Source organism: Oncorhynchus mykiss, chromosome 25, assembly GCF_057628025.1.
Source record: "Oncorhynchus mykiss isolate SJ-2025 chromosome 25, ASM5762802v1, whole genome shotgun sequence".
Lineage (NCBI taxonomy): Eukaryota > Metazoa > Chordata > Actinopteri > Salmoniformes > Salmonidae > Oncorhynchus > Oncorhynchus mykiss.
In genome coordinates, this window is record NC_143046.1 from 13,558,456 (window position 1) to 13,582,500 (window position 24,045).

Consider the following 24,045-nt stretch of genomic DNA (forward strand, 5'->3'; position numbering starts at 1 on the left):
CTGTCAACACTGTCCTGAGAGAGAGAGAGAGAGAGAGACTATAGCTCTCCCCAGGCATATTGCATTAGTGTGTGTTACACACAGGTTCGGTGCGTAGTGAGCAGTGTCAAGCCGTCATTAGAGCCCCTGTCACCCAGCCTCAGCTAATCTCTCTATAAAGCTCTGTTTGGAATACCCCAGCCTCAGCTGATCTCTCTATTAAGCCCTGTTTGGAATACCCCAGCCTCAGCTAATCTCTCTATTAATCCCTGTTTGGAATAGCCCAGCCTCAGCTGATCTCTCTATAAAGCTCTGTTTGGAATACCCCAGCCTCAGCTGATCTCTCTATAAAGCCCTGTTTGGAATACCCCAGCCTCAGCTGATCTCTCTATTAAGCCCTGTTTGGAATACCCCAGCCTCAGCTGATCTCTCTATTAAGCCCTGTTTGGAATACCCCAGCCTCAGCTGATCTCTCTATTAAGCCCTGTTTGGAATACCCCAGCCTCAGCTAATCTCTCTATTAATCCCTGTTTGGAATACCCCAGCCTCAGCTGATCTCTCTATTAAGCCCTGTTTGGAATACCCCAGCCTCAGCTAATCTCTCTATTAAGCCCTGTTTGGAATACCCCAGCCTCAGCTGATCTCTCTATTAAGCCCTGTTTGGAATACCCCAGCCTTAGCTGATCTCTCTATTAAGCCCTGTTTGGAATACCCCAGCCTCAGCTAATCTCTCTATAAAGCCCTGTTTGGAATACCCCAGCCTCAGCTGATATGTGATGAACAGAGAGTAGCAGTAGCGTAAAGAGTGGTTGGTGGGTGGTGGGTGGTGGGACACAATGCAGATAGCCCAGTTAGCCAATTTGCAGGAGCACTGGTTGGTTGGGCCAATTGAGGTAGTATGTACATATGTACATGAATGTATAGCTAAAGTGACTGTGCATATATGATAAACAGAGAGTAGCAGCAGAGTAAAAGAGGGGTTGGGGGGAGGCACACAATGCAAATAGTACAGATAGCCATTTGATTACCTGTTGAGTCAAATGGGTTGGGGGTAAAAACTGTTGAGAAGCCTTTTTGTCCTAGACTTGGCACTCCGCTACCGCTTGCCATGTGGTAGTAGAGAGAACAGTCTTTGACTGGGATGGTTGGGGTCTTTGACAATTTTTAGGGCCTTCCTCTGACACCGCCTGGTGTAGAAGTCCTGGATGGCAGGCAGTTTAGCCCCAGTGATGTACTGGGCCGTATGCACTACCCTCTGTAGTGACTTGCGGTCGGAGACCGAGCAATTGCCGTACCAGGCAGTGATGCAACCAGCCAGGATGCTCTCGATGTTGCAGCTGTAAAACCTTTTGAGGATCTGAGGACCCATGCCAAATCTTTTTAGTTTCCTGAGGGGGAATAGGCTTTGTCGTGCCCTCTTCACGACTGTCTTGGTGTGTTTCGACCATTCTAGTTTGTTGGTGATATGGACACCAAGGAACTTGAAGCTGCCAACCTGCTCCACTACAGCCCTGTCGATGAGTACTCGGTCCTCTATTTCCTGTAGTCCACAATCATCTCCTTAGTCTTGGTTACATTGAGGGATTGGCTGTTAATCTGGCACCACCCGGCCAGGTCTCTGACCTCCTCCCTATAGACTGTCTCGTCGTTGTTTGTGATCAGGTCTACCACTGTAGTGTCGTCTGCAAACTTCGTGGGTGAACAGTCGTGGGTGAACAGGGAGTACAGGAGGGGACTGAGCATGCACCCCTGAGGGGCTCCAGTTTTGAGGATCAGCGTGGCAGATGTGTTTCTACCTACCCTCACCACCTGGGAGCGGCCCATCGGGAAGTCCAGGATCCAGTTGCAGAGGGAGGTGTTTAGTCCCAGGATCCTTAGCTTAGTGATGAGCTTTGAGGGTACTATGGTGTTGAACGCTGAGCTGTAGTCAATGAATAGCATTCTCACATAAGTGTTCCTTTTGTCCAGGTGGGAAAGGGCAGTGTGGAGTGCAATAGAGATTGCATCATCTGTGGATCTGTTTAGGCGGTATGCAAATTCAAATCAAATAAAATAAAATTTGATTTGTCACATACACATGGTTAGCAGATGTTAATGCGAGTGTAGCGAAATGCTTGTGCTTCAAGTTCCGACAATGTAGTAATAACCAACAAGTAATCTAACTAACAATTCCAAAATTACTGTCTTGTACACAGTGTAAGGGGATAAAGAATATGTACATAAGGATATATGAATGAGTGATGGTACAGAGCAGCATAGGCAAGATACAGTAGATGGTATCGAGTACAGTATATACATATGAGATGAGTATGTAAACAAAGTGGCATAGTTAAAGTGGCTAGTGATACATGTATTACATAAGGATACAGTCGATGATATAGAGTACAGTATATACGTATGCATATGAGATGAATAATGTAGGGTAAGTAACATTATATAAGGTAGCATTGTTTAAAGTGGCTAGTGATATATTTACATCATTTCCCATCAATTCCCATTATTAAAGTGGCTGGAGTTGAGTCAGTGTCAGTGTGTTGGCAGCAGCCACTCAATGTTAGTGGTGGCTGTTTAACAGTCTGATGGCCTTGAGATAGAAGCTGTTTTTCAGTCTCTCGGTCCCAGCTTTGATGCACCTGTACTGACCTCGCCTTCTGGATGATAGCGGGGTGAACAGGCAGCGGCTCGGGTGGTTGATGTCCTTGATGATCTTTATGGCCTTCCTGTGACATCGGGTGGTGTAGGTGTCCTGGAGGGCAGGTAGTTTGCTCCCGGTGATGCGTTGTGCAGACCTCACTACCCTCTGGAGAGCCTTACGGTTGAGGGCGGAGCAGTTGCCGTACCAGGCGGTGATACAGCCCGCCAGGATAGTCTCGATTGTGCATCTGTAGAAGTTTGTGAGTGCTTTTGGTGACAAGCCAAATTTCTTCAGCCTCCTGAGGTTGAAGAGGCGCTGCTGCGCCTTCTTCACAATGCTGTCTGTGTGAGTGGACCAATTCAGTTTGTCTGTGATGTGTATGCCGAGGAACTTAAAACTTGCTACCCTCTCCACTACTGTTCCATCGATGTGTATAGGGGGGTGTTCCCTCTGCTGTTTCCTGAAGTCCACAATCATCTCCTTAGTTTTGTTGACGTTGAGTGTGAGGTTATTTTCCTGACACCACACTCCGAGGGCCCTCACCTCCTCCCTGTAGGCCGTCTCGTCGTTGTTGGTAATCAAGCCTACCACTGTTGTGTCGTCCGCAAACTTGATGATTGAGTTGGAGGCGTGCGTGGCCACGCAGTCGTGGGTGAACAGGGAGTACAGGAGAGGGCTCAGAACGCACCCTTGTGGGGCCCCAGTGTTGAGGATCAGCGGGGAGGAGATGTTGTTGCCTACCCTCACCACCTGGGGGCGGCCCGTCAGGAAGTCCAGTACCCAGTTGCACAGGGCGGGGTCGAGACCCAGGGTCTCGAGCTTGATGACGAGCTTGGAGGGTACTATGGTGTTGAATGCCGAGCTGTAGTCAATGAACAGCATTCTCACATAGGTATTCCTCTTGTCCAGATGGGTTAGGGCAGTGTGCAGTGTGGTTGAGATTGCATCGTCTGTGGACCTATTTGGGCGGTAAGCAAATTGGAGTGGGTCTAGGGTGTCAGGTAGGGTGGAGGTGATATGGTCCTTGACTAGTCTCTCAAAGCACTTCATGATGACGGAAGTGAGTGCGACGGGGCGGTAGTCGTTTAGCTCAGTTAACTTAGCTTTCTTGGGAACAGGAACAATGGTGGCCCTCTTGAAGCATGTGGGAACAGCAGACTGGGATAGGGATTGATTGAATATGTCCGTAAACACACCGGCCAGCTGGTCTGCGCATGCTCTGAGGGCGCGGCTGGGGATGCCGTCTGGGCCTGCAGCCTTGCGAGGGTTAACACGTTTAAATGTCTTACTCACCTCGGCTGCAGTGAAGGAGAGACCGCATGCTTTCGTTGCAGGCCGTGTCAGTGGCACTGTATTGTCCTCAAAGCGGGCAAAAAAGTTATTTAGTCTGCCTGGGAGCAGGACATCCTGGTCCGTGACTGGGCTGGATTTCTTCCTGTAGTCCGTGATTGACTGTAGACCCTGCCACATGCCTCTTGTGTCTGAGCCGTTGAATTGAGATTCTACTTTGTCTCTGTACTGACGCTTAGCTTGTTTGATAGCCTTGCGGAGGGAATAGCTGCACTGTTTGTATTCGGTCATGTTACCAGACACCTTGCCCTGATTAAAAGCAGTGGTTCGCGCTTTCAGTTTCACGCGAATGCTGCCATCAATCCACGGTTTCTGGTTAGGGAATGTTTTAATCGTTGCTATGGGAACGACATCTTCAACGCACGTTCTAATGAACTCGCACACCGAATCAGCGTATTCGTCAATGTTGTTGTCTGACGCAATACGAAACATGTCCCAGTCTACGTGATGGAAGCAGTCTTGGAGTGTGGAGTCAGCTTGGTCGGACCAGCGTTGGACAGACCTCAGCGTGGGAGCCTCTTGTTTTAGTTTCTGTCTGTAGGCAGGGATCAACAAAATGGAGTCGTGGTCAGCTTTTCCGAAAGGGGGGCGGGGCAGGGCCTTATATGCGTCGCGGAAGTTAGAGTAACAATGATCCAAGGTCTTTCCACCCCTGGTTGCGCAATCGATATGCTGATAAAATTTAGGGAGTCTTGTTTTCAGATTAGCCTTGTTAAAATCCCCAGCTACAATGAATGCAGCCTCCGTATAAATGGTTTCCAGTTTGCAAAGAGTCAAGTAAAGTTCATTCAGAGCCATCAAATGTGTCTGCTTGGGGGGGGGGGGGGGGGGGGTATATACGGCTGTGATTATAATCAAAGAGAATTCTCTTGGTAGATAATGCGGTCTACATTTGATTGTGAGGAATTCTAAATCAGGTGAACAGAAGGATTTGAGTTCCTGTATGTTTCTTTCATCACACCATGTCACGTTAGCCATAAGGCATACGCCCCCGCCCCTCTTCTTACCAGAAAGATGTTTGTTTCTGTCTGCGCGATGCGTGGAGAAACCCGTTGGCTGCACCGCCTCGGATAGCGTCTCTCCAGTGAGCCACGTTTCCGTGAAGCAAAGAACGTTACAGTCTCTGATGTCCCTCTGGAATGCTACCCTTGCTCGGATTTCATCAACCTTGTTGTCAAGAGACTGGACATTGGCAAGAAGAATGCTAGGGAGTGGTGCACGGTGTGCCCGTCTCCGGATTCTGACCAGAAGATCGCCTCGTTTCCCTCTTTTTCGGAGTCGTTTTTTTGGGTCGCTGCATGGGATCCGCTCCGTTGTCCTGTTTGTAAGGCAGAACACAGGATCCGCGTCGCGAAAAACATATTCTTGGTCGTACTGATGGTGAGTTGACGCTGATCTTATATTCAGTAGTTCTTCTCGACTGTATGTAATGAAACCTAAGATGACCTGGGGTACTAATGTAAGAAATAACACGAAAAAAACAAAAAACTGCATAGTTTCCTAGGAACGCGAAGCGAGGCGGCCATCTCTGTTGGAGTGGGTCTAGGGTTTCTGGGATAATGGTGTTGATGTGAGTCAGTACCAGCCTTTCAAAGCACTTCATGGCTACAGATGTGAGTGCTACAGGTCTGTAGTCATTTAGGCAGGTTGCCTTTGTGTTCTTGGGCACAGGGACTATGGTGGTCTGCTTGAAACATGTTGGTATTACAGACTCAATTAGGGACATGTTGAAATTGTCAGTGAAGACACCTGCCAGTTGGTCAGCACATGCCCGGAACACACATCCTGGTAATCCGTCTGGCCCCGCAGCCTTGTGTATGTTGACCTGTTTAAAGGTCTTACTCACGTCAGCTACGGAGAGAGAGTTATCACACAGTCGCAAGGAAAAGCTGATGCTCTCGTGCATATCTCAGTGTTGCTTGCCTCGAAGCGAGCATAAAAGTGATTTAGCTCATCTGGTAGGCTCGTGTCACTGGGCAGCTCGCGTCTGTGCTTCCCTTTGCAGTCTGTAATAGTTTGCAAGCCCTGACACATAAGACAAGCATCGGAGCTGGTGTAGTATGATTTAATCTTAGCCCTGTATAGACGCTTTGCCTGTTTGATGGTTCGCCACAGGGCATAGCAGGATTTCTTGTAAGCTTCTGGGTTAGAGTCCCACTCCTTGAAAGCGGCAGCTCTGCCCTTTAGCTCAGACCGAATGTTACCTGTAATCCATGGCTTCTGGTTGGGGTATGTACGTACAGTCACTGTGGGGACGACGTCCTCAATGCACTTATTGATAAAGCCAGTGATTGATGTGGTGTACTCCTCAATGCCATCGGAAGAATCCCGGAACATGTTCCAGTCTGTGATAGCAAAACAGTCCTGTAGTTTAGCATCTGCTTCATCTGACCACTTTTTTATAGACCGAGTCACTGGTGCTTCCTGCTTTAATTTTTGCTTGTAAGCAGGAATCAGGAGGATAGAGTTGTGGTCGGATTTACCAAATGGAGAGCGAGGGAAAACTTTGTACGCGTCTCTGTGTGTGGAGTAAAGGGGATCTAGAATTTTTTTCCCTCTGGTTGCACATTTAACATGTTGATAGAAATTTGGTAGAACAGATTTAATTTTCCCTGCATTAACCTTTTGCGTGTAGGGGGCAGTATTTTGGCTAAAACACATACCCATTTGAAACTGCCTATTTCTCAGCCCCAGAAACTAGAATATGCATATAATTGTCAGATTAGGATAGAAAGTTTCCAAAACTGTAAAAATATTGTCTGTGAGTATAACAGAACTGATATTGCAGGCAAAAACCTGAGGAAAATCCAATCAGGAAGTGCCTCTTATTTTGAAACCTCTCTGTTCCTATGCAAGCCTATCCTTTATTTAAAGGGATATCAACCAGATTCCTTTTTCTAAGGCTTCCCTAAGGTGTCAACAGTCTTTAGACATAGTTTCAAGCTTTTATTTTGAAAAATGAGCGAGAAAGATCACATTGCATAAGTGGATAGGTGGGGGCTCTCAGAGTGAGTTTTGCGTAACAGAGTAAAGCGGCCATTGTTTCTCCCGGTCCTATTGAAAACCCTACACACCCGGTTGATATATTATTGAATATATATTTTAAAAACAACCTGAGGATTGATTATAAAAAACGTTTGACATGTTTCTGGGGACATTATGGATATTATTTTGAATTTTCGTCTGCGTTGTCATGACCGCTCTTTCCTGTGGATTTCTGAACATAACGCAACAAAGGTATTTTGGGTATAAAAATAATATTTTTAGTAATCTTATTTGACTGTGGCGCTATGCTATTGAGCGGTTGCTGATAACAATTATCCCGCTTAATTGATGGGTAGCGTCAAGAAGTTAACCTCTCTAGGGTATGTGGGACGCTAGTGTCCCACCTGGCCAACATCCAGTGAGATTGCAGAGCGCCAAATTCAAATACAGAAATACTCATTATAAAAATTCAGGAAAGATACAACTATTTTACATAGGTTTAAAGATAAACCTCTATTGAATCCAACCACGGTGTCAGATTTAAAAAATGCTCTACGGCGAAAGCACACCTTACAATTATTTGAGAACATAGCCCAGCAGACAAATCATTACAAACAGTAACCAGAAAAGTAGAAAAGTTACACAAGTCAGAAATAGAGATACAATTAATCACTTACCTTTGATGAACTTCATATGTTTGCACTCAGAAGTTCATTTATTCAATAAATGTTCCATTTGTTCGATAAAGTCTTTCTTTATATCCGAAAACCTCAATTTTCTTCAGTAATCCAGAGGCTCAAACGCAGTCACAACAGGCAGACAAAAAAAATCTCAATTGTATCCGTAAAGTTCATAGAAACATGTCAAACGATGTTCATATTCAATCCTCATGTTGTTTTGAGCCTAAATAATTGATAATATTTGAACCGGACAATAACGTCGTCAATATAAAAGGTGAACAAGAAAAGCATTCTCTCGGTAGCGCACATGAAAAAGCTTTGTAACACGGCAGGGTCCACTCATTCAGACTGCTCTTACTCCCTCATTTTTCAGAATACAAGCCTGAAACAATTTCTAAAGACTGTTGACATATAGTGGAAGGCATAGGAACTGCAATTTGAGTCCTAAGTCAATGGATACTGTAATGGCATTGAATAGAAAACTACACACAAAAAAATCCTACTTCCTGAATGGATTTTTCTCAGGTTTTCGCCTGCCAAATCAGTTCTGTTATACTCACAGACACTATTTTAACAGTTTTGGAAACTTTAGAGTTTTCAAATGTTTTCTATCCAAATCTACTATGCATATCCTATCTTCTGGGCCTGAGTAGAAGTCAATTTATTTTGAGCACGCTTTTCATCCAAAATTCCAAATGCTGCCCCCTACCCTAGAGAAGTTAAAATCTCCGGCCACTAGGAGTGCCGCCTCTGGGTGAGTGGTTTCCTGTTTGCTTATTTCCTTATACAGCTGACTGAGTGCAGTCTAAGTGCCAGCATCTGTGGTGGTAAATAAACATGAAAAGTATTGCTGAAAACTCTCTAGGCAAGTAGTGTGGCCTGCAATTTATCACAATATACTCTACTTCAGGCGAGCAAAATCTAGAGACTTCCTCAGATTTCGTGCACCTGCTGTTGTTTACAAATATTCACAGACCGCCCCCCCTCGTCTTTACGGAGTGTGATGTTCTATCTTGACGGTGCAGCGTATATCCCGCTAGCTGAATATCCATGTCCTCATTCAGCCACGATTCCATGAAACATAGGATATTACAGTTTTTTATGTCCTGTTGGTAGGATATTCGTGGTCATACCTCGTCTAATTTATTGTCCAATGATTGCACGTTGGCGAGTAATATTGACTGTAACGGCAGCTTTCCCACTCGCTTTCTGTGGATCCTCACGAGGCATCCCGCTCTGTGTCCCCTGTACCTGCGTTTCTTCCTCTTGCAAATAACGGGGATGTTGGCCCTGTCGGGTGTTTGGAGAATGTCCTGTGCATCTTGCTTGTTGAAGAAAAAATCATTGTTGTTATGAGCCTCCTTAAAGGAGGGAGGTGCAGGAATCAGGAGCAGGAGAACAAGGAAGTCCCAGTGGCACAATTGTTTATTTAAGACGTCCCAACACAGGAACAACATGGGGGAGAATCCGCCCAAACGAGGTCGCCACACACAGGGAAATAAACGTTACACACGGAGGAGAAACCTCTACTCCTAAACACATACCAAATGGTACAAACTGCCCTGTAAAAGAAAACCCTGTGGTGCAGACACACACCCCTAACAAAGATACCACAGCAAACAATCCCGCACAAAGACTAGCAGGCAACGGAGGTAAATAGACCCCCCGAAATCAACTAATAGGACACAGGTGTAAACAATACAGACAGACACAAACTTAAAGGAAAAATGGATCGGTGGCAGGTAGTAGACCGGCGACGACGACCGCCGAGCACCGCCCGAACAGGGAGAGGAGCCACCTTCGGTGGAAGTCGTGACAGTTGTCTAATCTGAGGTGAGTGATCACCGTCCTGATATCCAGAAGCTTTTTTTGCCCGTAAGATACGGTTGCAGAAACGTTATGAACAAAATAAGTTACAAATAACTCGCAAAAAAATTGGTTGGGCGCCCATAAAACTGCCATTTCTTCTGCCGCCATTTGGAACATAACCTCAGTTTACAGGACTTCACTGTGGATGTTAGATATCTAAAACCCATTGTGAAGTCCTGTAAACTGAGGTGGTGTCCCTAGTTAGACCCTAGTTTAATTCTGTTTTCAGTAGCAGTATGTTCGGTGTTAAACCCTAGTTTAATTCTGTTTTCAGTAGCAGTATGTTCTGTGTTAGACCCTAGTTTAATTCTGTTTTCAGTAGCAGTATGTTCGGTGTTAGACCCTAGTTTAATTCTGTTTTCAGTAGCAGTATGTTCGGTGTTCGACCCTAGTTTAATTCTGTTTTCAGTATCAGTATGTTCGGTGTTATACCCTAGTTTAATTCTGTTTTCAGTAGCAGTATGTTCGGTTAATAAACCCTAGTTTAATTCTGTTTTCAGTAGCAGTATGTTCAGTGTTATACCCTAGTTTAATTCTGTTTTCAGTAGCAGTATGTTCGGCGTTAAACCCTAGTTTAATTCTGTTTTCAGTAGCAGTATGTTCTGTGTTAGACCCTAGTTTAATTCTGTTTTCAGTAGCAGTATGTTCGATGTTAATAAACCCTAGTTTAATTCTGTTTTCAGTAGCAGTATGTTCGGTGTTATACCCTAGTTTAATTCTGTTTTCAGTAGCAGTATGTTCGGTGTTAATAAACCCTAGTTTAATTCTGTTTTCAGTAGCAGTATGTTCGGTTAATAAACCCTAGTTTAATTCTGTTTTCAGTAGCAGTATGTTCGGTGTTATACCCTAGTTTAATTCTGTTTTCAGTAGCAGTATGTTCGGTGTTATACCCTAGTTTAATTCTGTTTTCAGTAGCAGTATGTTCGGTGTTAATAAACCCTAGTTTAATTCTGTTTTCAGTAGCAGTATGTTCGGTGTTAATAAACCCTAGTTTAATTCTGTTTTCAGTAGCAGTATGTTCTGTGTTAATAAACCCTAGTTTAATTCTGTTTTCAGTAGCAGTATGTTCGGTGTTATACCCTAGTTTACTTCTGTTTTCAGTAGCAGTATGTTCTGTGTTAGACCCTAGTTTAATTCTGTTTTCAGTAGCAGTATGTTCTGTGTTAGACCCTAGTTTAATTCTGTTTTCAGTAGCAGTATGTTCGGTGTTAGACCCTAGTTTAATTCTGTTTTCAGTAGCAGTATGTTCGGCGTTAAACCCTAGTTTAATTCTGTTTTCAGTAGCAGTATGTTCGGTTAATAAACCCTAGTTTAATTCTGTTTTCAGTAGCAGTATGTTCGGTTAATAAACCCTAGTTTAATTCTGTTTTCAGTAGCAGTATGTTCGGCGTTAAACCCTAGTTTAATTCTGTTTTCAGTAGCAGTATGTTCAGTGTTATACCCTAGTTTAATTCTGTTTTCAGTAGCAGTATGTTCGGTGTTAATAAACCCTAGTTTAATTCTGTTTTCAGTATCAGTATGTTCGGTGTTATACCCTAGTTCAATTCTGTTTTCAGTAGCAGTATGTTCGGTGTTAATAAACCCTAGTTTAATTCTGTTTTCAGTAGCAGTAAGTTAGGTGTTAGACCGCAGTTTAATTCTGTGATTCCAGTAGCGGTCCGTTTGGTGCTTGACCCTACACCCTTAGAAAAAAGGGTTCCAAAAGGGTTTCTTTGGCTGTCCCCATAGGATAACCCTTTTTGGTTCCAGCTAGAACCCTCTGTGGAAAGGATTCTACATGGAACCCAAAAGGGTTCTACATAACACCAAAAATGTTCTACCTGGAACCAAAAAGGGTTCTTCAAAGGGTTTAATTCTGTGTTTTAAGTATTAGTCCGTTAAATCTTTGACCTTAGTTTAATTATCTGTTGACGGAAGCTATTTGATGTTGTAGAATGAACACATCCAGGTAATGGCTCTGGTGTGAGAGGTATGGATGGGTCTGAGAGTGGACTGACAAAGTTAGTTTGGCTCTCACAAGTCCCTTACTCCCCTAGGATCCTTGAAATGCTGTCCACTGCAACCTGGGTGTGTGTGTTTGTGTGTGTGTTTCTCTCAGGTCTGGTCATTTAACCTCCATCTCTCTCTCTGATCGGTGTTACCCAACCAACCCTAAGGGAATACACAACCCACTCAGACCACAGCTCACACACACACACACACGCACGCACGCACGCACGTACGCACACACACACACACACACACACACACACACACACACACTCAAATGCACGGACAGAAGCAACTAGCTCTCACAGTCTCATGTCAGAATTAGACATTCATCCATTTTTCTCAAAAGTCACATTTCAAAGTTATTGCAAACATCAAATTTTGAAGTGTTTAATGTTAGGTTTAGGCATTATCTCCAAAATGTTAAGGTTAGGCATTAACTCAGAATGGTTAAGGTAAGGCATTAACTCAGAATGGGAGAGAGACAGAGAGAGAGAGACAGAGATAGACGGTAGAGAGAGAGGGGGCAGAGAGAGAAAGAGGGTATAGAGAGAAAGAGAGTGAGACAGAGACAGAGAGAGAGAAGGAGAGGGTAGAAAGAGAGAGAGAGAGAGAGAGAGTAGAGAGAGGGTAAAGAGAGGGTTGAGAGAGAGAGAGAGGGTAGAGAGAGGTAGAGGAGAGGGTAGAGATAGGGTAGAGAGAGGGTAGTGAGAGGTAGAGAGAGGTAGATAGAGGGTAAAGAGAGTTTAGAGAGAGAGACAGAGGGTAGAGAGGTAGAGGAGAGGGTAGAGAGAGGGTAGAGAGAGGGTAGAGAGAGGTAGAGAGAGGGTAGTGAGAGGTAGAAAGAGGGTAGCGAGAGGTAGAGAGAGGGTAGAGAGAGAGGGTAGAGAGAGGGACAGAGGGTATTGAGAGAGAGACAGAAGGTAGAGAGAGAGTAGAGAGAGGTAGAGAGAGGGTAAAGAGAGGGTAGAGAGAGAGACAGAAGGTAGAGAGAGGTATAGGAGAGGGTAGAGAGAGGGTAGTGAGAGGGTAGAGAGAGGTAGAGAGAGGGTGGAGAGAGGTAGAGAGAGGGTGGAGAGACAGATAGAGGGTAGAGAGAGCGTAGATGGAGAGAGAGAGAAGGTAGAGAGAGAGAGAGGGTAGAGAGAAAGAGAAGGTAGAGAGAGACAGAGAGGGTACAGAGATAATGGTAGAAAGAGAGAGAGAGAGAGAGAGGGTATATAGAGAGAGAGAGGGTATAGAGATAATGGTAGAAAGAGAGAGAAAGAGAGGGTAGAGAGATAATGGTAGAAAGAGAGAGAGAGAGGGTATAGAGATAATGGTAGAAAGAAAGAGAGAGAGAGAGGGTATAGAGATAATGGTAGAAAGAGAGAGAGAGAGGGTATAGAGAGAGATACAGAGAGGGTATAGAGAGAGAGACAGAGAGGGTAGAGAGATAATGGTAGAAAGAGAGAGAGAGAGGGTATAGAGAGAGAGACAGAGAGGGTATAGAGAGAAAGACAGAGAGGGTAGATAGATAATGGTAGAAAGAGAGAGAGAGAGAGGGTATAGAGATAATGGTAGAAAGAGAGAGAGAGAGGGTATAGAGAGAGAGACAGAGACGGTATAGAGAGAGAGACAGAGAGGGTATAGAGATAATGGTAGAAAGAGAGAGAGAGAGGGTATAGAGAGAGAGACAGAGAGGGTATAGAGAGAGAGACAGAGAGGGTAGAGAGATAATGGTAGAAAGAGAGAGAGAGAGGGTATAGAGATAATGGTAGAAAGAGAGAGACAGAGAGGGTATAGAGAGAGAGACAGAGAGGTAGAGAGATAATGGTAGAAAGAGAGAGAGAGAGAGAGGGTATAGAGAGAGAGACAGAGGGTATAGAGAGAGAGACAGAGAGGGTAGAGAGATAATGGTAGAAAGAGAGAGAGAGAGGGTATAGAGAGAGAGACAGAGAGGGTAGAGAGATAATGGTAGAAAGAGAGAGAGAGAGGGTATAGAGAGAGAGACAGAGAGGGTAGAGAGATAATGGTAGAAAGAGAGAGAGAGAGGGTATAGAGAGAGAGACAGAGAGGGTATAGAGAGAGAGACAGAGAGGGTATAGAGATAATGGTAGAAAGAGAGAGAGACAGAGAGGGTAGAGAGATAATGGTAGAAAGAGAGAGAGAGAGGGTATAGAGAGAGAGACAGAGGGTATAGAGAGAGAGACAGAGAGGGTAGAGAGATAATGGTAGAAAGAGAGAGAGAGAGGGTATAGAGAGAGAGACAGAGAGGGTAGAGAGATAATGGTAGAAAGAGAGAGACAGAGAGGGTAGAGAGATAATGGTAGAAAGAAAGAGACAGAGAGGGTAGAGAGATAATGGTAGAAAGAGAGAGAGAGAGGGTATAGAGAGAGAGACAGAGAGGGTAGAGAGATAATGGTAGAAAGAGAGAGAGAGGGGGTATAGAGAGAGAGACAGAGAGGGTAGAGAGATAATGGTAGAAAGAGAGAGAGAGAGGGTAGAGAGAGAGAGACAGAGAGGGTAGAGAGATAATGGTAGAAAGAGAGAGACAGAGAGGGTAGAGAGAGAGAGACAGAGAGGGTATAGAGAGAGAGACAGAGAGGGTATAGAGAGAGAGACAGAGGGTATAGAGAGAGAGACAGAGGGTATAGAGAGAGAGACAGAGGGTATAGAGAGAGAGACAGAGAGGGTAGAGAGAGAGAGAGACAGAGAGGGTATAGAGAGAGAGACAGAGGGTATAGAGAGAGAGACAGAGGGTATAGAGAGAGAGACAGAGGGTATAGAGAGAGAGACAGAGGGTATAGAGAGAGAGACAGAGAGGGTAGAGAGAGAGAGACAGAGAGGGTATAGAGAGAGAGACAGAGGGTATAGAGAGAGAGACAGATGGTATAGAGAGAGAGACAGAGGGTAGAGAGAGAGAGACAGAGGGTAGAGAGAGAGAGACAGAGAGGGTATAGAGAGAGAGACAGAGAGGGTATAGAGAGAGAGACAGAGGGTATAGAGAGAGAGACAGAGGGTATAGAGAGAGAGACAGAGGGTATAGAGAGAGAGACAGAGGGTATAGAGAGAGAGACAGAGGGTATAGAGAGAGAGACAGAGGGTATAGAGAGAGAGACAGAGGGTATAGAGAGAGAGACAGAGGGTATAGAGAGAGAGACAGAGGGTATAGAGAGAGAGACAGAGAGGGTATAGAGAGAGAGACAGAGAGGGTAGAGAGAGAGAGACAGAGAGGGTATAGAGAGAGAGACAGAGAGGGTATAGAGAGAGAGACAGAGGGTATAGAGAGAGAGACAGAGGGTAGAGAGAGAGAGACAGAGAGGGTATAGAGAGAGAGACAGAGGGTATAGAGAGAGAGACAGAGAGGGTATAGAGAGAGAGACAGAGGGTATAGAGAGAGACAGAGGGTATAGAGAGAGAGACAGAGGGTATAGAGAGAGAGACAGAGGGTATAGAGAGAGAGACAGAGGGTATAGAGAGAGAGACAGAGGGTATAGAGAGAGAGACAGAGGGTATAGAGAGAGAGACAGAGGGTATAGAGAGAGAGACAGAGGGTATAGAGAGAGAGACAGAGGGTATAGAGAGAGAGACAGAGGGTATAGAGAGAGAGACAGAGGGTATAGAGAGAGAGACAGAGGGTATAGAGAGAGAGACAGAGGGTATAGAGAGAGAGACAGAGGGTATAGAGAGAGAGACAGAGGGTATAGAGAGAGAGACAGAGGGTATAGAGAGAGAGACAGAGGGTATAGAGAGAGAGACAGAGGGTATAGAGAGAGAGACAGAGGGTATAGAGAGAGAGACAGAGGGTATAGAGAGAGAGACAGAGGGTATAGAGAGAGAGACAGAGGGTATAGAGAGAGAGACAGAGGGTATAGAGAGAGAGACAGAGGGTATAGAGAGAGAGACAGAGGGTATAGAGAGAGAGACAGAGAGGGTAGAGAGAGAGAGACAGTGGGTATAGAGAGAGAGACAGAGGGTAGAGAGAGAGACAGAGAGGGTATAGAGAGAAAGACAGAGGGTATAGAGAGAGAGACAGAGATGGTATAGAGAGAGAGACAGAGGGTATAGAGAGAGAGACAGAGGGTATAGAGAGAGAGACAGACGGTATAGAGAGAGAGACAGAGAGGGTATAGAGAGAGAGACAAAGGGTATAGAGAGAGAGACAGAGAGGGTATAGAGAGAGAGACAAAGGGTATAGAGAGAGAGACAGAGGCTATAGAGAGAGAGACAGAGGGTATAGAGAGAGAGACAGAGGGTATAGAGAGAGAGACAGAGAGGGTATAGAGAGAGAGACAGAGGGTATAGAGAGACAGAGGGTATAGAGAGAGAGAGAGGGTATAGAGAGAGAGACAGAGGGTATAGAGAGAGAGACAGAGGGTATAGAGAGAGAGACAGAGAGGGTATAGAGAGAGAGACAGAGGGTATAGAGAGAGAGACAGAGGGTATAGAGAGAGAGACAGAGGGTATAGAGAGAGAGACAGAGGGTATAGAGAGAGAGACAGAGGGTATAGAGAGAGAGACAGAGGGTATAGAGAGAGGGACAGAGGGTATAGAGAGAGAGACAGAGGGTATAGAGAGAGAGACAGAGGGTATAGAGAGGGACAGAGGGTATAGAGAGAGAGACAGAGGGTATAGAGAGAGAGACAGAGAGGGTATAGAGAGAGAGACAGAGGGTATAGAGAGAGAGACAGAGGGTATAGAGAGAGAGACAGAGGGTATAGAGAGAGAGACAGAGGGTATAGAGAGAGAGACAGAGAGGGTATAGAGAGAGAGACAGAGGGTATAGAGAGAGAGACAGAGGGTATAGAGAGAGAGACAGAGAGGGTAGAGAGAGAGACAGAGGGTATAGAGAGAGAGAGACAGAGGGTATAGAGAGAGAGACAGAGGGTATAGAGAGAGAGACAGAGAGGGTATAGAGAGAGAGACAGAGAGGGTATAGAGAGAGAGACAGAGGGTATAGAGAGAGAGACAGAGGGTATAGAGAGAGAGACAGAGGGTATAGAGAGAGAGACAGAGGGTATAGAGAGAGAGACAGAGGGTATAGAGAGAGAGACAGAGGGTATAGAGAGAGAGACAGAGAGGGTATAGAGAGAGAGAGACAGAGAGGGTATAGAGAGAGAGACAGAGGGTATAGAGAGAGAGACAGAGGGTATAGAGAGAGAGACAGAGGGTATAGAGAGAGAGACAGAGAGGGTATAGAGAGAGAGACAGAGAGGGTATAGAGAGAGAGACAGAGGGTATAGAGACAGAGACAGAGGGTATAGAGAGAGAGACAGACGGTATAGAGAGAGAGACAGAGGGTATAGAGAGAGAGACAGAGGGTATAGAGAGAGAGACAGAGGGTATAGAGAGTGAGACAGAGAGGGTATAGAGAGAGAGACAGAGGGTATAGAGAGAGAGACAGAGGGTATAGAGAGAGAGACAGAGGGTATAGAGAGAGAGACAGAGGGTATAGAGAGAGAGACAGAGAGGGTATAGAGAGAGAGACAGAGGGTATAGAGAGAGAGACAGAGGGTATAGAGAGAGAGACAGAGGGTATAGAGAGAGAGACAGAGAGGGTATAGAGAGAGAGACAGAGGGTATAGAGAGAGACAGAGGGTATAGAGAGAGAGACAGAGGGTATAGAGAGAGACAGAGGGTATAGAGAGAGAGACAGAGGGTATAGAGAGAGACAGAGGGTATAGAGAGAGAGACAGAGGGTATAGAGAGAGAGACAGAGAGGGTATAGAGAGAGAGACAGAGGGTATAGAGAGAGAGACAGAGGGTATAGAGAGAGAGACAGAGAGGGTAGAGAGAGAGAGAGACAGAGGGTATAGAAAGAGAGACAGAGAGGGTATAGAGAGAGAGACAGAGGGTATAGAGAGAGAGACAGAGGGTATAGAGAGAGAGACAGAGGGTATAGAGAGAGAGACAGAGGGTATATAGAGAGAGACAGAGGGTATAGAGAGAGAGACAGAGGGTATAGAGAGAGAGACAGAGAGGGTATAGAGAGAGAGACAGAGGGTATAGAGAGAGAGACAGAGGGTATAGAGAGAGAGACAGAGGGTATAGAGAGAGAGACAGAGGGTATAGAGAGAGAGACAGAGGGTATAGAGAGAGAGACAGAGGGTATAGAGAGAGAGACAGAGGGTATAGAGAGAGAGACAGAGGGTATATAGAGAGAGACAGAGGGTATAGAGAGAGAGACAGAGGGTATAGAGAGAGAGACAGAGGGTATAGAGAGAGAGACAGAGGGTATAGAGAGAGAGACAGAGGGTATAGAGAGAGAGACAGAGAGGGTAGAGAGAGAGACAGAGGGTATAGAGAGAGAGACAGAGGGTATAGAGAGATAGACAGAGAGGGTAGAGAGAGAGACAGAGGGTATAGAGAGAGAGACAGAGGGTATAGAGAGAGAGACATAGGGTATAGAGAGAGAGACAGAGGGTATAGAGAGAGAGACAGAGGGTATAGAGAGAGAGACAGAGGGTATAGAGAGAGAGACAGAGGGTATAGAGAGAGAGACAGAGGGTATAGAGAGAGAGACAGAGGGTATAGAGAGAGAGACAGAGGGTATAGAGAGAGAGACAGAGGGTATAGAGAGAGACAGAGAGGGTATAGAGAGAGAGACAGAGAGGGTAGAGAGAGAGAGACAGAGAGGGTATAGAGAGAGAGACAGAGGGTATAGAGAGAGAGACAGAGGGTATATAGAGAGAGACAGAGGGTATAGAGAGAGAGACAGAGGGTATAGAGAGAGAGACAGAGGGTATAGAGAGAGAGACAGAGAGGGTATAGAGAGAGAGACAGAGGGTATAGAGAGAGAGACAGAGGGTATAGAGAGAGAGACAGAGGGTATAGAGAGAGAGACAGAGGGTATAGAGAGAGAGACAGAGGGTATAGAGAGAGAGACAGAGGGTATAGAGAGAGAGACAGAGGGTATAGAGAGAGAGACAGAGGGTATAGAGAGAGAGACAGAGGGTATAGAGAGAGAGACAGAGGGTATAGAGAGAGAGACAGAGAGGGTATATATAAATATCCAAAATAAATAAATATCCAAAATAGGCCTTGGCAATATGTACATTGTTACTTCATGCCAATAAAGCAAATTATTATTATTATTACAATAAAGCGAATCTATTATTGAATAGAGGATAGAGAGAAAGAGCGAGAGAGAACACACAGAGGAGAGAGAGATGGAAGAGGTGGAGTACGGAAAGAGGAGTGGAGAGAAAGAATGAGAGAAAGAGTGGTGAAAGAGGAGTGTGGGGTTATTGATGCATGGAAGCCTGTTCAGTCCATTTGCACCTCATCATCAGCAGAGCAGAACACTGCCATTCTAATGGACAACGTGTGTGTGTGTGTGTGTGTGTGTGTGTGTGTGTGTGTGTGTGTGTGTGTGTGTGTGTGTGTGTGTGTGTGTGTGCGTGTGTGTTCTCTGCCCATTTGTTGCTCTAACTTCCTCCATTTAACCTTTTCTTTCTCTTGCTATAAGCTTGGCAGTAACTGTCCAGTGTAACGTCTGAACAAGTGGACAACAAGGACAACAACCACCCGAGCCACTGCCCGTTCACACCACTACCATCCAGAAGGCGCGGTCAGTACAGGTGCATCAAAGCTGGGACCGAGAGACTGAAAAACATCTTCTATCTCAAGGCCATCAGGCTGTTAAACAGCCATCACTAACTCAGAGAGGCTGCTGGCTACATTGAGACCACTTCACTGGCCACTTTAATAAATGGATCACGAGTCACTATATACAATGCCACTTTAATAATGTTTACATATCTTAGATGACTCATATCATATGTATATACTGTATTTTATACCATCTACTGCACCTTGCTTATGTCGTTCAGCCATCCCTTATCCATATATTTACATGTGCATATTCTCATTCACCCCTTTAGATTTGTATGTATTAGGACACCTAGGACACCTACACCACCTGATGTCACAGGAAGGCCATAAAGAAGGCCATAAAGATCATCAAGGACATCAACCACCCGAGCCACTGCCTGTTCACCCCGCTGCCTGTTCACCCCGCTATCATCTAGATGGCGAGGTCAGTACAGGTGCATCAAAGCTGGGACCGAGAGACTGAAAAACAGCTTCTATCTCAAGGCCATCAGACTGTTAAACAGCCACCACTAACACTGAGTGGCGGCTGCCAACACACTGACACTGACTCAACTCCAGCCACTTTAATAATGGGAATTGATGGGAAATGATGTAAATATATCACTAGCCACTTTAAACAATGCTACCTTATATAATGTTACTTACCCTACATTATTCATCTCATATGCATGCGTATATACTGTACTCTATATCATCGACTGTATCCTTATGTAATACATGTATCACTAGCCACTTTAAACTATGCCACTTTGTTTACATACTCATCTCATTTGTACATACTGTACTCGATACCATCTACTGTATCTTGCCTATGCTGCTCTGTACCATCACTCATTCATATATCCTTATGTACATATTCCTTATTCCCTTACACTGTGTACAAGACAGTAGTTTTGGAATTGTTAGTTAGATTACTTGTTATTACTGCATTGTCGGAACTAGAAGCACAAGCATTTCGCTACACTCGCATTAACATCTGCTAACCATGTGTATGTGACAAATACAATTTGATTTGATTTGAGGTAGTTGTTGGGGAATTGTTAGATTACTTGTTAGATATTACTGCACTGTTGGAACTAGAAGCACAATAATTATGCTACACTTCCATTAACATCTGCTAACCATGTGTATGTCACAATTTTTAGGGGGATTTGATTTTGAGGTGGCAATGAGAGCTAATCCTTAAATCCAATATTTTATTTTTTGAGTCACTTCTTGGACTTTTAGTGCTAACCCACTGGGCACACCGCTGGGCACACCGCTGGGCACACCACTGGGAACACCGCTGGGCACACCACTGGGCACACCGCTGGGCACACCACTGGGCACACCACAGGGAACACCGCTGGGCACACCACTGGGCACACCGCTGGGCACACCGCTGGGCACACCGCTGGGCACACCACTGGGCACACCACTGGGCACACCACAGGGCACACCGCTGGGCACACCACTGGGCACACCACTGGGCACACCACAGGGCACACCGCTGGGCACACCGCTGGGCACACCACAGGGCACACCACTGGGCACTTTTAGTTATATAGTTTTGGCATAACATAGTATTAGTTCCCTGCAAAGACTGAGTGTGAATATTTAGACTGAGAGGGAATAGACAGAGCCAGATTTAGACTGAGTTGGAATAGACAGAGCCAGATTTAGACTGAGAGGGAATAGACAGAGCCAGATTTAGACTGAGAGGGAATAGACAGAGCCAGATTTAGACTGAGAGGGAATAGACAGAGCCAGATTTAGACTGAGAGGGAATAGACAGAGCCAGATTTAGACAGAGGGAATAGACAGAGCCAGATTTAGACTGAGAAGGAATAGATGGGGCCAGATTTAGACTGAGAGGGAATAGACAGAGACAGATTTAGACTGAGAGGGAATAGACAGGGCCAGATTTAGACTGAGAGGGAATAGACAGGGCCAGATTTAGACTGAGTGGGAATAGAGAGAGCCAGATTTAGACTGAGAGGGAACAGACAGAGCCAGATATAGACTGAGAGGGAATTGACAGAGCCAGATTTAGACTGAGAGGGAATAGACAGAGCCAGATTTAGACTGAGAGGGAATAGACAGAGCCAGATTTAGACTGAGAGGGAATAGACAGAGCCAGATTTAGACTGAGAGGGAATAAACAGGGCCAGATTTTGACTGAGAGGGAATAGAGAGAGCCAGATTTAGACTGAGAGGGAATAGACAGAGCCAGATTTAGACTGAGAGGGAATAGACAGAGCCAGATTTAGGCTGAGAGGGAATAGACAGAGCCATATTTAGACTGAGAGGGAATAGACACACATGCTCGCATACAAAGAGACATAAAATTGTATTTGTTGTATTCGCCTACTACAACTGGTGTTGACTTTCCTGTGAAATGCTGAATACAACTGGTGTTGACTTACCTGTGAAATGCTGAATACAACTGGTGTTGACTTACCTGTGAAATGCTGAATACAACTGGTGTTGACTTTCCTGTGAAATGCTGAATACAACTGGTGTTGACTTACCTGTGAAATGCTTGCTTACAAGCCCTTCCCAACGACGCAGAGTTGAGGAGTCTTTGGAGTCTTTGGCAATTTTTCGGACCTTCCTCTGACACCGGCTGATACAGAGGTTCTGGATGGCAGGGAACTCGGCCCCAGTGATGTACTGGGCAGTCCACACCACCCTCTGTAGCGCTTTGCAGTCGAGGGCGGTGCAGTTACCATACCAAGCGTTGATGCAGCCAGTCAAGATGCTCTCAATGGTGCATTTGTAGAACTGTTGGAGCATCTGAGGGCCAATGCCAGGATCCGAGGGCCCATGTTTCATCGCTGTCGATGACCGGTGCTACCACACGTTGTCCACATCCCTATCACTGCAAAGCCAAGAAAGTAAACCCAGTCTGATCAGCACAAAGTTGGAATATGATTGTCATATGTTCCCAATGACAGAGTGGTTTCAGGGGTTTTTCTCAACTCAGCTGTCAAACAATTTGGTTGTGTTTACAGTTTTTCTCAATTGCTAAAACACTAAAACCCATTGGCTGAACAAAGTTCTCAGTTGCCTGGACTCATTTAGATAATTATCTGTTGTCAATACCTTAAACCATTTCACATGGTAAAACACAATTTTCAGATCTCACTTAGACTTTTCAGCAAAACTCTAAACACATTCTCATTCTCAAAACACATTCTGCACTCTAATGCACATGTCATCCATACTGGTAAACACAAGTGGCAACAACCAAATACAAATAGAGAACACATGTCATTGATTGAACACAACGACTAAAAATTGATTTAACCTGTTTCAAATGATGTGACACAACCAATATAAGCCAGTTCAGAGAGCAAACAGGTTGTTGAAGGTGGGAAGGAGAAAGTCTGAGAATGGATACAAGAAACAATGTGAGAGGACGAGGACGTATGCAAGGTGGGCGATGAGGAGAAAGAGGAGGAGGAGGAGGGCAAGAAAGAGGAAGAGGAGGAAGACAAAGAGTGGAAATATCTGATGAAATTCGAGCAACAGTTATAGACCATGTTATCGTCCATGGACTGACAATGAGGGAAGCAGGACTTAGAGTGCAACCCAATTTGAGCCCATTTTCTGTGTCCACCGTAGTGAGGACATTCAGAGAAGAGAACAGGTACAGTATACTATATATACTGTATATACACTATACTGTATTTTTGTAATTGCACATTTACTGTACTATATATGCAGCTGTTTCAATAGACATTTGTAAAGTTAATCACTGTAGATGTCACGGTTTTCTGTATGTGAAAGAGAGTCGGACCAAACTGCGGCGTGGTAAGTGTCCATGGTAAATCTTTAATCAAGAAAGTACTGACACTGCATACAAGACAATAAACAAATAATGACCGTGAAGCTACAAATTAGACCTGTGCTGAACACAAGCCACTGACATAGACAATCACTCACAAACAAACAGTGCAACCCAGGCTACCTAAGTATGATTCTCAATCAGAGACAACTAATGACACCTGCCTCTGATTGAGAACCATACTAGGCCGAAACATAGAAATAGACAAACTAGACATGTAACATAGAATGCCCACCCAGCTCACACCCTGACCAACCAAAACATAGAAACATACAAAGCAAACTATGGTCAGGGTGTGACAGTAGTGTACTGCATGAATATGATTTGTAACTGCACAACTACTTTTTGTAGAATTGCAAGGCTGCCACATGCAGGTGGAAGGACAGCTATATTCACTAGGGAGCAAGAGGCCGTTATAGTTGGCATGGTCCTTCAAGATAATGCAATACGACTCAGAGAAATCCAGGAACGAGTGATACAAGACAACACACACTTCCAGGGAATCGACAGTGTGAGCATTTCCACAATTGACCGTGTCCTCCATCGTAACAGGATGCAAATGAAACAAGTATACAGAGTACCCTTTGAGTGCAACTCACCAAAGGTGAAAGAAAAACATTTACTGTAAAACATTTACTGTAATCCAGATTGTCTACATTACTAACACATACTATGTGAATGACATTACTCTTCAGTACATACAATGTATGTGAATCAGAAGCCTAGTTGTACTTTACAGTATAGCACTGTCTCTGTACGACTTACAAAATCCTACATACAGTATATTGTATTTCTACACAGACAATATTTGACTTGGAATCCTTGGACAGACCCCATGAGTTCATCTTTGTCGATGAAGCAGGCTTCAATCTAACAAAGAGGAGAAGGAGAGGCCAAAACATGATTGGACAGGAGGCCATTGTTGAAGTCCCTGGTCAACAAGGTGGCAATGTCACAATCTGTGCTGCTATCAGCAACCATGGTGTTCTACATCACCATGTTACACTCGGGCCATATAACACCCAGCACCTTCTAAGATTTATTGCCAATCTAAGAGATATTTTATTTGAGCAGCAGGTTCAAGAGCAGCAGGGTCAAGAGCTAAATGAGAATCCCATTCCCACCTATGTGAT

The 24,045-nt window shown here is 44.9% G+C and overlaps 1 protein-coding gene across 1 annotated transcript in view; it reads left to right on the forward strand.

Annotated features, from left to right (window-relative positions):
- The first annotated feature begins 21,905 nt into the window (after positions 1 to 21,905).
- LOC149971537 (uncharacterized) overlaps positions 21,906 to 24,045 on the forward strand; it is a 2,189-nt gene continuing 49 nt past the window's right edge. Inside the window, exons 1-4 of the mRNA XM_090221543.1 lie at positions 21,906 to 21,912; positions 22,516 to 22,714; positions 23,264 to 23,539; positions 23,707 to 24,045. The exon at positions 23,707 to 24,045 is cut by the window's right edge and continues 49 nt beyond it. Of these exons, the coding sequence (XP_090077669.1) occupies positions 21,906 to 21,912; positions 22,516 to 22,714; positions 23,264 to 23,539; positions 23,707 to 24,045 (821 nt within the window). The remainder of the gene's footprint in view (positions 21,913 to 22,515; positions 22,715 to 23,263; positions 23,540 to 23,706) is intronic.